Genomic DNA, 14,691 nt, shown 5'->3' with positions numbered 1-14,691 from the left:
TCCCTACTCAGCGGGGAGCCTGCTTCTCCCTTTCCCTCTGCCTGCCGTCCCCCCTGCTTGTACTATCTCTCCCTCTCTTATGTGAATAAAATCCTAAAAAAAAAAAAAGAATAGAGCTGAGGTTTGAACCCAGGTAACTTGGCTCCAGAGTCAGTGCTCTTAGACTTTCCAGAGGAGAGGCCACATGGCTGGTCCCTGCCTCGGTTTCCCATCCTGTACACAGACCCTGTAACCACCAAGGAGGGGCGTTCGGGGCCCCTGACACAGGCAGCACCGTCTCCCCATACATGGGTCCCATAACCGTATCTTCCAATTGCTCTGGCCAGTCTGGAGGAAGCCTTTCCAGGGCCTCTTCTGGCTCCTTCCAGCAGCCTCGGACCCTTCTGCATGCACCTCCATCTGCCCCCGGAGCCCGCGAGCCGGCGCCCATCCCCTCAGGCCAGGGCCCTGTGGGCACCAACCTGTAGCGCTCCTCCTGCAGACACTGGGTCATGTAGGTGTAGTCACGCTGCAGCTGAGCCTTCAGGCCCTCCATCGAGTCCTCCAGGTGGGACTGTCCCTCCTTGATCTCCCGCAGCTCCTCCAGCAGCGCGTCCAGGTTTCCAGGGGCCCCGTACAGCGCGCTCAACTTGGGGCTCCCCAGCGCCCCGGCCGGCCCGGCCCCCGAGTTGCTGCCTGCCCCGGCTGAGCTGGCGCTGGCGCTGGAGCACTCGTCATCGCTGCCGTACTTGGGGCTGGACACGAGGGTGGCGCTGCCGCTCAGCGCCCGGGCCGCCTCCTCGGGGGCCCCGTCGTCCAGAGGGTCCTTCAAGTGGGCGATGTTGTCGGCGCTGCCGAACTTGTTACGGATCAGGCTGGCGAACTCCCGGGGCTTGGACACCACGGCAGTGTGGGTGGCCTGCGAGAGGCCCGAGAGGCTGCCCTTGACGCCCTCCACCACGCCGCCCCCGAAGCCGCTGATGCCGGCGCGCACGTTGGCGCCCACGTCCTTCAGCCCCTGCTGCATGTCCCGCAGCACGTCCTTGGGCTGCCGCGAGGGCCCGTTCTGCTCGATCTCCTTCAGGCGCCGCCGGTAGTGCTCCAGCTTCTTGTGCAGCTGCGCGATGGTCTGGGCCGACTTCTGGTTCTTCTTCTCAAACACCTGTTTGATACGCGACGCCTGCTGCTTGTCCGCGTTGTTGGCCAGCTTCAGGTACTCGGCCACGTTGTCGTCCCGCGCCTCCTGCTCAATCTTGATCTGCTCGGTGATCTTCAGGATCTTCTGGTGCAGGTGGTCGATGGCGGCCTTGGTCCGCTGGGGGTCCGGGGCCCCGTCTGCCACATCCAGGCTGATGGGGCCATCAGTGTCACCGTGGCCTGGGCCGCCAGGGAGGCTCAGGGCCACGAGGTCTCCCTTGTCAACCTGGGGAAGAAGGCAAGCAGGGCAAGCATGGGTGAATCGTGAAACCACAGCAGGGGACACGGCAGGAATCTCTCACGTGTCCGTGGACAGCTGTGGACTTGGCCCCTCTGCCTTGGAGGGCAGATGCAGAACGAATAGGAAGGCTCAGGGCAGGGTCCAAAATAACACCACAGTATTCCTTTCCCAACTCCCACTAAAAAAAAAAAAAAAAAAAAAAAAGACTTTATTTCTTAAGTAATCTCTACACGCGACGTGAGGCTTGAACCCACAGCTCTGAGCTCGAGAGCTGCGCACTCTACCAACTGAGCCAGCCAGGCTCATCTTTGGAAACATCTGTGATCTACCTGATTCTCACAACATCCCTAAAAGGCAGTCCAGGCAGATCTACCCCTCCTCTGGCCCAGAGTTCAAGCAAGTTGCCCAGGGACACACAGATACGAGACGATGGAACCTCGGACCCAGGATGCTTGTTGCCCCCTCCCATGGACCAAGACCGTCTGAGGCTTCAGTGGAGAGTCATGGGACTGACTGGTCGGCCATGAGACACGTTATCCCTCTGGACTCAACCTCCCCAAAAGGCTCCTGCCTGCAGCAGGCCTCTCCCCGAGAGCTGGCCAAAGCCTATACCTTGGCCCCACGCAGGCGCAGGAAGCCTCCCCGCCCTCCTCACCCCGGCTTCCCTGATGAAGTTCAGTAGGTCACCCGCCTCTGCGGACACCCCTCCCAGCCCCTCCATCACCTTCCAGCTCTCTCGAGTCGTCGGCAACCTCCTCCGCTTCATGCTGCTGGGAGAACCCGGCCCGGCCCGGTCTCCCAGCTGCGGGAGGAGCGCACAGCCCCACCCACCCTGCGGGCCGGGACCTGGAGATTCAAGTCCCAGAAGCAATCCCGAGGGCCAAGGGCAGCAGGGACGGGTCCGGGGGGCCTGGGGGCAGCAGGGCCCAGCTCGGGGGTGGGTGAATGTACAGGAAGGAGAGGACAGCCCCTTTCCACACCAGCAGGCAGGCTTCCCAAGTGCATCAGGACGGCAGAGAGGAGGAGAGAGGCTGAGAAGGGATGGGGGCGGTGGGGAGAAAGGAAAGAGAGGGCGCAGGAGATAGGAAAGATGGGAAACCCGGGGTCAGACGAACACGGGCGGGTCTGGAGTCCTGCTCTCGCAGGGCCGGCTCCCCCTCGGCTGCTGGAGGATCTCTCTGTCCGCAGCTGGGTCCCAGTGTCTTACTCGCCACGCAAGAACGGAAAGCGGCAGGGAAATGGCTCAACCCATGTATTTTTACACACAGCAACCCCCAGGACGGCCGGGTCGGATCATTCGCTCTTCATGTGTGTGGGGCGGGATGAGGTATGTGTGGGGGAAGGGGTTAAACACAAAGAGAGTGGCCCGGTCACACACACCGGAACCGGAAGCAGCCTGTGCCAATTACAGGCAGAAGTCACCCGGCTTCTGCCGAGGTGCAAAGTTATTGGAAAACACTATTGAAAACAAAAGCCCTGCCAAAATCAGGGGAGGGTGGCTCCTTTGCTGGCTTCCTCTGAGGCCTCTTCAGGTCACAGCGCCCCTGGGGATGCTGGGGACAATGTCGATCCCTTTTCCAGTTCCTCCCCTTACATTTGCTTTGGGTCTCCCTTGGTGTCTCCTGGCCCTCCCTCCAGGTGCTCAGATCTCCAGGACGCTGGCGCCCCGGATTTTCTGACTTTGTACACCAGAGGGGCCAACTCCACAGTCTCCTTTAAATGATCTGTCCCAAGGTCTAACGGCCATGCCAGTCCAACTTAAAACCCCATCCCGCAGTTAAACCCCTTCCTCCTGTGCTATTCCTGCAGTGAAGACAAACAGTCTGCCTCTCCATTGTCCTGACCCTCAGTAGTCTCACCTGAGAAATGGGCTAATCCTGCCTAGGCTTAGGTCTTTGTGAGGATTACACCAGACGATGTCTAGCAAGCACTTAGCCCAGTGCAGGGCATACAGAAGGCACTCATAAATGCTGTCCAGATCTAGGCAGCACAATTTGGGGTGGGGTGGGGCGGGGTGGGGATGAAGTTTAATTAAGAGATTATACCAATCAATGTACTCAATATTGAGATGACAGTATAGATATTGCAATACAAAAAATTTGATTCTCTAGGAACACAGGATTTTTTTTTAAGAGAGAGGAGGACCCTGTGGAGCGGGCAAAGGAAGGGGCAGAGAGAGACCTGAAGCAGGCTCCAATGCTCAGCAGAGCCCAGCACAGAGCTGGAACCCACGACCCTGTGATCATGACCCAAGCCAAATCAAGAGTCAGACGCTCAAATGAACACACGACTTTTAAGATGAAGTAATCAGGCCCTTTGCTAAGGCCACTGTGCTTCCAAAGATGCTCAATTCTCTTTCCCCTTCTTGGTGGGAGGGGAAAAAACATCCAAAAAGTGAGTTTGGGGTCTGGCTGAAGCCTGGCTTGGTGCTCAGCACTGGGCGGTTTGCTGTCTCTACAAGGAGCGGAGCATCTGTTGCAGGGACCGGGAGGGGTGTGGGAGGAGCTAATGAGACAGGGATGCCGTGAAAAGAAGTGCTTCAGGACTCCGAGGGTGTATAAAATAGCAACTCTCCCCCTACCTTGGCTTTACTCCGGCAGTTTGGCGCATCTCCTCCCGTGACTTAGAGTCTGTCTAGCTTACAAATGGAAAAGCAGAGTGGAAGCCAGCTATGAAATCCCCATGAATGAGAGGAGAACAGACCTTCCTGGCTGAATGAGCTGGGGCCTGATGGTGGGCTGCAGTGGCCTGGGGCTGGGGTCCTGGCCCCCTTGACTGCCTCTCCCCCCTGCCCTGGGACCCAGACTTGAGTCTGGTGGTCCCATAGCAGGACACCAGCTCCTTCCCGCCCCTCCACTGGCATCAACCACACTTGGATCCCGCTGGGTGCCTCCAGTCACAGAACAGCCCCCCTCTGCCCTTCTCCCCATGGAGGATGATGCATGTTGGAGTTGGAGGAAGGTGGGGAGTTCTCCTTCCCCCACCAAGACCCCCCCATGGCAGCAGGACCCCTTCAGGACTGAACTGGGACAGAGTGATTAAGGGACAGAAAGCCAAGGAGGTGGCGGACAGCAGGCAGAGGTAGAAGAGGGAGAATACTTTAACAAAGGAAGGAAAATTCTGGCATAAGATGATAAAATGATGAAGGACAGAAAAAGCAGAGGAGGAGAAAGAGATCTGGGAAAAAAAAGCACACACAGGGACACCTGGGTGGCTCAGTGGGCTAAAGCCTCTGCCTTTGGCTCAGGTCATGATCTTAGGGTCCTGGGATCGAGCCCCACATCGGGCTCTCTGCTCGGCGGGGAGCCTGCTTCTCCCCCTCTCTCTCTGCCTGCCTCTCTGCCTACTTGTGATCTCTGTTTGTCAAATAAATAAATAAAATCTTAAAAAAAAAAAAGCACACACACGGAACAAAAAGCATAAAGGCAATGAGACTGCAGCATTACTGACAACAGCCAGGAAGGGAAGCAGCCAAGGGCCCATGGACGGACAGACGGATGAAGAAGAGCGGGTCCGTGTGTACCACGGAATCCCACTGGGCCAGAAGGAAGAGCGAAACCTTGCCGTTTCCAAGGGCCCGGATGGAGCTCGAGAGTGTAATGCTGAGCGAATAAATCAGTCAGAGAAAGACAAATGCCGTATGATTTCAGTCACACGTGGAATCTAAAAGACAAAATAAATAAATAAAACCAAAAACAGACTCCTAAATACACAGAACAAATAGAACAAACTGGCGGGTTGGGGGCGGCCGGGAGGGGGGATGGGTGAAACAGGGCAAGGGGACGCGGATTTAGCTTGAGAGTCCTGGCTCTGTCCCCCAAGGGCTGTGTGCCCTTGGAAACGTCACGAACTCTTCTGGGACTCCATTTTCTCCTCTGGAAAAGGGGAGTGATGCCCCCTCCCTCAAAGGGGTTGTCAGGAGGGTGACAACAGATGCTGAGTGAAAGCAAGGGTCACAGTACTATCTCGGGGCATCCAGCAGGTGCTCAAAACCAAAACTAAATTGGTCCTTCACACTCGCTCGTGTGGCTGTGACATTTCAAAGGAAAATAAGTGCTGGCGAGGATGGAGGAAAACCAGAGCCCTCAAGTCCCGCTGGTGGGCACGTAAAGATGTGCAGCCACCGCAGGAAGCAGTTTGGGGGTTCCCTCAGTAAGTTCAACACGGGTCCGCCATATGACCCCCCAATTCCACTCCTGGATCTACATCCAAAGAAATTTAAAAAATGGGTGTTCAAGGGTGCCTGGGTGGCTCAGTAGTTAAGCCCCTGCTCAGTAGGAAGCCTACTTCTTCCTCTGCCGCTCCACCTGCTTGTGTTCCCTCTCTCGCTCTCTCTGACAAATAAATAAATAAATAAAATCTTAGGGGTGCCTGGGTGGCTCAGTGGGTTAAAGCCTCTGCCTTCAGCTCGGGTCATGATCCCAGGGTCCTGGGATCGAGCCCCGCATTGGGCTCTCTGCTCGGCGGGGAGCCTGCTTCCTCCTCCCTCTCTCTCTGCCTGCCTCTCTGCCTACTTGTGATCTCTGTCAAATAAATAAATAAAATCTTTTAAAAAATAAAATAAAATAAAATAAATAAAATCTTAAAAAAAAAAAGTCCGATTCTTGGTTTCAGCTCAGGTTGTGATCTCAGGGTCGTGAGATCGAGCTCCGCATCAGGCCGAGCATCACAGCAAACATCACAGCAGAGTCTGCTTGAGACTCTCTCTCCCTCTGCCTGGGTCCTACCCCCTGCACACTCACTCTCTCTAAAATAAATAAATCTTTAAAATATATAAACATAAAAATATTTTAAAGGTTTTATTTATTTATTTGAGAGAGAGAGAGCGCGAGTGTGTTCAAGCAGGAGAGTAGCAGGCAGAGGGAGAAGCAGGCTCCCCGTGGAGCAGGGAACCTGATGTGGGGCTCAATCCCAGGACCATGGGATCATGACCTGAGCTGAAGGCAGTCCCTTAACCAACTGAGCCACCCAGGCGCCCAATTAAAATATTTTTAAAAATAAAATGGGTGGGGGCGCCTGGGTGGCTCAGTGGGTTAAGCAGCTGCCTTGGGCTCAGGTCATGATCCCAGGTCCTGGGTTCGAGCCCCGCATCGGGCTTTCTGCTCAGCAGGGAGCCTGCTTCCTCCTCTCTCTCTGCCTGCCTCTCTGCTTACTTGTGATTTCTCTCTGTCAAATAAATAAATAAAATCTTTAAAAAAATAAAAAAATTAAAAAATTAAAAAAAAAAAATAAAATGGGTGTTCAAACAAGCGCTTATACACAGATGCTCCCAGCAGCGCTTCTCACAAGAGCCAAAGTGTGGACACAACTCAGATGTCCATTAGCCAGAGAATGGGCCCACCTGATGAGTACGTCTGTACGGTGGAATCTTATTCGGCCATAAAAGGAACAAAGGAGCACAGATACATATTATAACGTGGGTGAACTTCGAGAAGATCACACTAAAGCAGAAGAAGCCAGACACAAACGGTCACACCCCGAAGGATTCCATGCATGTGAAATGCCAGAATGGCTCAATCCACAGAGACAGAAGCCAGATTGGCGGTGGTCAAGTGCTGGCGGCCGGGGAGGAGCAGGCCGTGGCTACTTCCCAGGTCTGAGTTTCCTACGGGAGCTGCTGACCATCTTCTGAAACTAGACAGTAGTGGTGATTACCAAACCTGGATGTGGAAGGCAAGGGGTCCTACAACCTCAGCTCCAAGTAACGTCCCATCAGGGTGGGCCTGCGGGAGGCTACCTGGGTCCTTCGTCTTACGGTCTTACTTTCAACAGGGCAGAAGCTCTTTCTAACGCACTCCCAACCCCCTATCCTGGGGCCGAGTCCAGATCGCTCAAGCCCTGGTCACTGGCGGGTGAAACTCCCTGGGGCCCCCAGCCAGAGCATGGCAGTGAATGCACTACCCAGATATCACCGCGCCTCTCTCAAAATTGTCACAGGCCACCTAGCGTTTTGTCCATGCCCCGCGGCCAGCACCACGGTCTCCCCCCACCACCCTGAGGCACCTGACTCCAAGATGAAGCCCTATGCACGGGCCAGGCCAGTTCTCACAACGGGAGAATAGTGGAGGGAGGGCCACGCTTCCTCCCACAGTGCTGTTCCATCCCCAGAAGGCCACGTCATGTCCCCCACTCCCTGTACCTACTGGCCAGAGCTGAGGTCATAGCCCTTGCTCTGAACCGTGACTGAGGTCCAAGAAGTCCTGGTGAATGTTCTGGAAGAGCCGGAGATGGGATGCTGCCTAAAGCATCCAGGGTGCAACTTTCTCTCTTCCTCTCCCTGCTTCCTGCCCCTGGAAGCACCCCCTCCACGTGGCTTCCTGGAACCATGGACTCTCCTCCCTGTCCCCTTCTGGCAACTCTGAATGAAGCTGGATTAGGCACACTGCCAGATGGGCTCGGGCTCCTTTGGGCCTCCCAGGGCTCCCAACTCCTCCCAGGCCTGAGCTCACGCCCTCTGTGAAGCTGGGTCCAGACCTGGGGTAACAGCCCGCCCTCCTGCACGGCAACCAACCAGCCCGGCCGCCCAGATCCCTGCGGCCAGGAGCACACGGTACATGCTCCAGGGCCAGAAAGCATCGGCTTTCAGAAAGCTCTGCACTAGGAGGGGAAGGGACCAGCTATTGTCAGATGGGGATAGTGGTTCTAGTTCTCTAGCAACAGACAAAATACACGAAGCGATCTTCAAGGGAGAACCATGCCGACAAGCACCACTTGCAAGGTCGGAGTGCTCCACCCCTGTGCTCCCAGGTCCCCACGAGACCGCAGAAGGCTCTCAGCCCGACACCCCGCCCCAGGGGACTAGAGTCCCTTCCCGGATTTACGAATTACCACTGTTAGCATCCCCAGGGCATGCTGACCCAGAAAATGAGGACTTCCTGTCATAGCTCTCTGCTCAGGGACCAGAAAGCCAACACTAAGGTCACTCTTAGACAAGGAAAAAAGAGGAGAAAGGAGGGGAGGAGAAAGCCCTAGAGTGCCCATGTCCCTTTAGGAGAACAGATAGCCCCTGCTATCCTGGGACAGGTAGCCTTCGGGCTCCCTCCCGGAGTGGGAACAAGAGGGTCTGTGGGTCTGGCCCAGCAGGCTGAGGTCCAGGCAGTTTGCTGCTCCTGAGCAGGTCTGGGCTTCCAGAGGCTAAGAGCCGTGATGGCAGCTGTGGGGCCCACATGACTCAGTGGAGATGCTGCCCTCTGCTGACTTCTCACCCCAGGCCTCCGATCTGAGCACCCTTCTCGGGAGGGAGAACACTCAGATTCACTCTTTCTACCAGTCGAGTCCATCTACCTCCGAGAGGGGAAGGGAGGCAAGCCAGGGCCAGGACAGTCGTGGCCAGCTAACACCCTTCTGCCTGAAAAGGCAGTTTGACCTGATGGGGAAGCACAGAGGAAAGGGACCTGACTTCTCCCACACCAACCTGACATTCCAGCCGGAGCTGGAAACATGATCCCAAACCATGGTCCTGGAAGCAGGACCAGGGGCTGCCCCCACCCTCCCAAATCAGCAGGCCCAGCCCGTGGGGCCGCTGGCTCTTCCTCTGCCCTGTGGGGATGGGAGGGCAGTGGCCCAGCCGCAGCGCTGGACACACCATCCCAGCTGACCCAGGCACCCCCACGTGGGAAAGGCGCAGGGGGAGGGGGAGGGGGACGGTACCAGCCCGCCCGGCGGTTCCACCGGTGCCTGGGATCCTAAGCGGCTTTTCTCCGGAGGGCAGGGAGGCAAATGCTGAGAGCACTTCATGGGGCACACGTGGGGCCTTATGTACCCCAGGTCTGTCCGCCGGGGTAGAGTGGGGTGAAGAAGTCCTGCAGCGAGGCCCCAGCCACCACCAGGGGGATTCGAGGGACAGAAGCCTGATGGCCCTGGTGCCCTCACCGCGGTGCCCCTTCCCTCCTGGCATGGCCTGGCCTCAGCGGCTTTACAAGGAACTGCATGCTGCAACGAGAGATTTGAGGGCACGGAGCACATCCCTTCGGAGTGCACGAGCAAGCTCAAGGCAGTGGGCGCTGGGGTGAAGGCCACCCATAGCTGATGCCTCCAGCCGGCAGGCGCTGCCTCCCATGGGGCCCTCAGGGCCACCCTCTTCTCTGTCTCCTCTAGCCCTCGGCTTCCCGTCCCTTATGATAGGCCCACCTACCGGCTCTGGTCAAATCCATGCCCTCCCCTCAGCCACCTCATCCCCGGACCCGCTGACAAGGCACCTGACTCCGCCGCCTCCTCACATCCGCTGCTTCCTGGGTCGGCCCGTGGCTACCCTCCCGCCCTGGGGCCTCCTCCCGTCTCCATCCCGCAAGTTCTCCAAAAGCTCTGGGCACCCAGCACTTAGCTCCTTCCGGACTCCCTACCATCTGCCTGGGGTCAGGGCTCTGGGACCCTCCCACCCCTCTCTCCCTGGCAGTGTTTCTCTGTAGACAAAAGTGATCACAAGCAGGCACACGCTTCCCACTTAACCTCCCATCAGCTCCTCTGGCTCTAAGACGAGTGATGCATGGCCACCAGTTTCTAGAGGCATCTGTGCAGGGTCCAGCCATGCTCCTGCAAAAAAGACCCCCTGACCCGACCCCAGGGGCCCTCCCGACACTCCTCAGGCTAGGCGTGTGGAGGCCTGGAGGCCTGGTGTTCACCCTCTCCTCCCCCCTCCAATCCACAAAGAGCTCTCTGTAATGGGGAGGGGGCCACACCTTGAGAGACCAGAGTGAGCAGGAGCTGCTGGCCTTCTCCCAACCCTGCCTCGTGAACTTGCCTCCTCCCACCCTCTAGGGGCCTCACCTGTGTAGGTCCCGAGTCCCGAAGCCGTGCAGGTGAGGGGGTGCTGGGACCTCTGAGGCTCCAGCTTTCCCCGGACTGGGCCAGTCTCCCAGGGTCACAGTCCCTGGGCAGCACGGGGCTTGCCAAGGGAAGCCGGGGTTTTCGAGCGGGTGTGCCCAAGCTCCCAGCCTCTGCAGCCGCCATCTCTAGCCTGACGGGGATTAGGGGCGGATTGCTCTGGGAGATTTCCCCTCCCCTGGGGCTCACAGGCTGCTGCTTCCCATCTGGGAGGAGACAGGCAGGATCACTGAGCGGGTAGACCCAGATGTGATGAGGTGCCCCCCCCCACGCCCTGCTCTGCCCATCCTCAAGTCCAGCTGCTACCACAGTGAGTTCAGGGAGTACGAGGAGCCCCAGGTTTGACAGGCAACAACTCCACCCCTGGTGGGGGCGGCGGGATGCGGCACGCAAGGACACGTGTACCGGCATCACCGCCCACCTAGATGGGCACTCTGCTCGTCCCCTCCCATCGTGCATGCCTCCCGCCATCGGAAGCCCTTCTCTCAGAGTCACAGTCCCATGAACTCCCTTTCTTCACCTCCTAGAGGAACTAGGGCTCCTAGCCAGGCTTCCAAGATGGAAAGGTCTCGAAAGCCAGAAAGGCTAGAGCCTGGACGGGATTCCCTGTCAGATCCTAACACAGCCAGCTCAGCCTGGAGCCCCCTACCCCTGCTGCCCTGCCCACTGGCTTACGGCACCATCACTCCCAAGGCACTCTCCCTACCCGAGGGCTCCCTGCCGGAGTCAGGACCCATCCAGCCTCACCCGCGGGACTCCTCTGCTCTCTGATTTTCCTCCACAAATCCAGTCTGCTCGGACACCACCGCAACGACTTCTCCACTGGCTTCTGCTCCCCTTTCCCTGCTCTCCTCCCCACCCCACCCCAACACCCCCAGCATGGCTCAGGCAAAAACACCTAACATCCAACACAGAGGGCAAACTCACAGCAGTCCCTCCCTCCTTGGACTTCATCTTGACACTCCCAGCAGGAAATCCTGTGAGTGGCCAGCAGAGGGGGCCAGAGGGCCACGGTTGAGGCGAGCACGCCGCGAGCTGGCGGACAGGGTGGCTGGGTGTCTCAGGGAGGCTTCCGAAGCAGCATCACCAAGGGCACGGATCTTGCACCTGCTTGAGCCAGCCGAGGGACTCGGCTTTAATACTGAGGGTCCACACGTGATAGGGTGGGCTCAAGAAGGTGCAAAGAGATAAGGAGAGCCCAGGGCCTATCTCTGGGGCCCAATGCCAGGGCACGCAGCCAAAAACACCAAGACCAGAAATCCCCACACCCTGGGCTCGTGAAACCTGCAAACATTAACGGTGGCGGATGACTTGGGAGTTTGTGACGACAGGAAACTAGCAAAAGCCCATCACACAGGTTCCAATTTCTGGAGGCCAGCTCAGCTGGGTGCAGTCGGGAAACACCTCCAGCAGCTTCTGACATCTGCAAACGATGCCCCCTTCCCACTCTATTCGATCTTTACTTTATGCTCTGGCATTGTGCATCGTTCCCCTTGCGTAATGGTTATGTCTAAATAGGCTTAGGTCTTACTTCCCCTAGGAAGGCACGAATCACATCTTCAAGATATCCGAGCCCCTCGCTGTGCCCAGCATAGCACTGCCTCTCCCTCCATAGGCAGAATGACCGAATGACTTAGCTCGTCAAGCTGCAAGAGACACAGCCCATCTTCTGTGGCTCTGTCGGACGCGGCCACACACAGCCTAGTCTTCCCGTACAAAGACATCCCTCTCCTTCCAACACTCATGACAATCCTATAAAATAATATCTACAGCAAAGTGTTTGGGGACCACGATTCTCAAAAGCTATTTTTGCACTTACTCTTAATGCATTCTAGACAAGAACCTTTTGGCTACTTCAAAATTGTCATCAAAAGACTTTACTTTTTCTAAATCCAGACCAGTTCTTACTGATTTTTTTTCCCCAGTATTTCTCACTGCAAAAGTGTGTGGTTTCTTGTAAGATCTTGTTTTTAAATCATCTCTACACCCAATGTGGGGCTCAGACTCACAGCCCTGAGATTAAGAGTTGCACGCTCCACTGACCGAGCCAGCCAGATACCCCTGCAAAAGTGTTTTCTAACTAACTACTTAAGAAATTTTGGTTGGGGGGGCGCCTGGGTGGCTCAGTGGGTTAAGCCGCTGCCTTCGGCTCAGGTCATGATCCCCAGGGTCCTGGGATCGAGCCCCCCATCGGGCTCTCTGCTCAGCAGGGAGCCTGCTTCCTCCTCTCTCTCTGCCTGCCTCTCTGCCTGCTTGTGATCTCTCTGTCAAATAAATAAATAAATAAAATCTTAAAAAAAAAAAAAAAAGAAATTTTGGTTGGAAAACATCCACAACCAATAAAAAAAGCCATAATTTTAAAGGTCTTATTTTTGTATATTATGTGTCAAGTCAAATTCAGCATAATGCCTAGAAGTGCTTCAAAAAATATTTGTTCAATAAATGGAACAATTAAAAAAAAAACCAAAAACAACCACAACTCACCTCTCCCCTGCCTCCCTCCTTTCTAGGCTCCACCAAGCTGAGATTTGTAACCTTTCCCTACAAGCAGAGCAGAAAAAGGCCATGCCCGCAGGAGTCCAGAGCCGGGGAAGGGGCTGGGAAAGCTAAGCTCTGGGACTCTCTCATGAGCTCTCACTACTCGGACTGCCCAGGATCGTGAAGGTTTTGAAGTACCCGAAAGAGGTTCCTGCAACACACCGCACCACCAAGACGACGCAAGGAGAGTCACCGTCCACAGGCCTCCACCGTCTCCCTCCTGGGAGGGTTCAGATCCTTGGCTCGGAGGACAGCCCACCCGTCCACACCATAACTGAACAGCAGGGCAAAGGTGGGTGGAGTGCAGGGGTGAACCAACAGTCTGCTAAGAGAAAAGGAACAAACAGGAATCAGGGGGAGGGCTGCCAGGCAAGCCAGAAGAAGAGAGATCCCTTTTCCTCGAGTCTATTCTTGTCTTTAGACGTAGGAAATGTTCCCAGACCTGCCAAGGACACAGAACTTCCGGCCACAGGGGCAGGGAGCAGGGAGCCCGAGGCGTTATGGTGAGGTGGTAGGAGAGGGGGTGTGAGCCCTGGATTTGGGTCTGAGTTCCACACTCGCTCTGGGACCTCGGTCAAGTCCGCATAGGCCCTGAGGCTCAGTGTCCCCGAGGCCAATGGGAAGGATGTGTGAAGAGTAGGGGAGACTGGGAGGCTGAAGGGAAATGCATCCCAGGAAGACTCACCAAGGCTGGGCTCAGTGAAGGCTGCCTGAGCCTTCCAGAGGCACAGCAGAGGGCCTGGAGCCCAAAGGCTGCCCTAAATCCTCTGCCCGCAGCTCGGCTCGCTAGCGATGCGGCCTCCACGGGGCCTACACCTGCTCCTTGACCAGCCCAGGAGAAGGCAGTGGGACCCCCAAAGCAGGAGCCCTGAGGCCTTCAGGAATGAGACCGGGGAGGGGGCATCTGGAGGCGGGAGGAGAGGGTGAATGAGCCCCGCCCCGGAGGCTCTCCATCCCCAAGCCTCAGTTTTTCTGGCTGCAAAATGGTACATATGATCAACTCCCCAGGCTGCAGCGAAGCTCAAAGGGGACACGCCTAGCACACTGTAGGTTTTACTGCACAAGATGACGAAGGCTGAGGCTCCCTCGCCCCACGTGTATGTCCTTGCACACGCACACACACGGCATCGTCACTCCACACGGTACCTGGGAGACGGGGCCTGGGACAGGAAGAGCCAGAAAAGCAGCTGCCACCTGAAGCCAAGCGGAGAGGGGTAGGCAGGTGTGGGAGGGCCACAGTGGGCACCCAAGCACTGGGCTTGGAAAGGACACGAACCCCAGAGCAACCTCCTTCTGCAAAGAGAAGGTGCTCCTGGGTGAATGTCACCACATGCACTTGCTGGTAGGTCCTGCCCAGCCCGGGAGCCCTCTGGCTGGCCAGGACGCAGGCCCTAGGTCGGCCAAGACAGGGCAGTCCCTGTGGCTCCCGCACACGAGCCCAGGCAGCTGGGCCGGGGCAGGTGTCTCTGGGCACGCTCTCCACCTTCCTAGTTAGCCTGAGTCTGGGGTGACAGATGGGCCGGTAGCATCCCAGGAGGGGACACTGGACCCCGGGACACTGGATGGGAGCCCGGCTCCTGCGCTGGACCAGCAGGGCCCCGGGCTCTCCACTGCTGAGCTCCCCTCTGTTCAGACTCCCCTGAGAATTCTTAAGCTAGGCCCCTTCTTTCTCTAACACTCTGCACCACACTTTTCTGCTCTCTTCCTTGGCCGTTCTTATGATTCTTAAGCCCCTCCCCTTTTATCTTCCTACTTACTCTTCTTTCTCTTGGAGGGAAAAAAAAAAGCACAAACCCTGTATTCCGAAGGATGGGAAACCTGAGAAATCATCAGCTTTAGGAGCTAAAGACAGCTACATTGAGTGGCTCAGAATAGAAGGTGAGACCTTCAAAATAATCAGGTTCCAGGTGCGC

At 56.7% G+C, this 14,691-nt stretch overlaps 1 protein-coding gene across 3 annotated transcripts in view; it reads right to left on the bottom strand.

Annotated features, from left to right (window-relative positions):
* TMCC2 (transmembrane and coiled-coil domain family 2) overlaps nt 1-14,691 on the bottom strand; it is a 38,907-nt gene that overhangs the window by 2,774 nt on the left and 21,442 nt on the right. Inside the window, exons 1-2 of one of the 3 annotated variants that reach the window (XM_047705306.1) lie at nt 11,168-11,352; nt 462-1,402 (exon numbers count right to left, since the gene is read on the bottom strand). In XM_047705306.1, the coding sequence (XP_047561262.1) occupies nt 462-1,402; nt 11,168-11,194 (968 nt within the window). In that variant the 5' untranslated portion in view covers nt 11,195-11,352. Of the gene's footprint in view, nt 1-461; nt 1,403-2,141; nt 2,797-11,167; nt 11,353-14,691 lie in introns of those variants that run through there. The other 2 variants (XM_047705305.1, XM_047705304.1) reach the window with 2 other exon arrangements.

The sequence above is a fragment of the Lutra lutra genome, chromosome 15, assembly GCF_902655055.1.
Source record: "Lutra lutra chromosome 15, mLutLut1.2, whole genome shotgun sequence".
NCBI lineage: Eukaryota > Metazoa > Chordata > Mammalia > Carnivora > Mustelidae > Lutra > Lutra lutra.
This window is presented reverse-complemented; position numbering and strand designations above follow the sequence as displayed.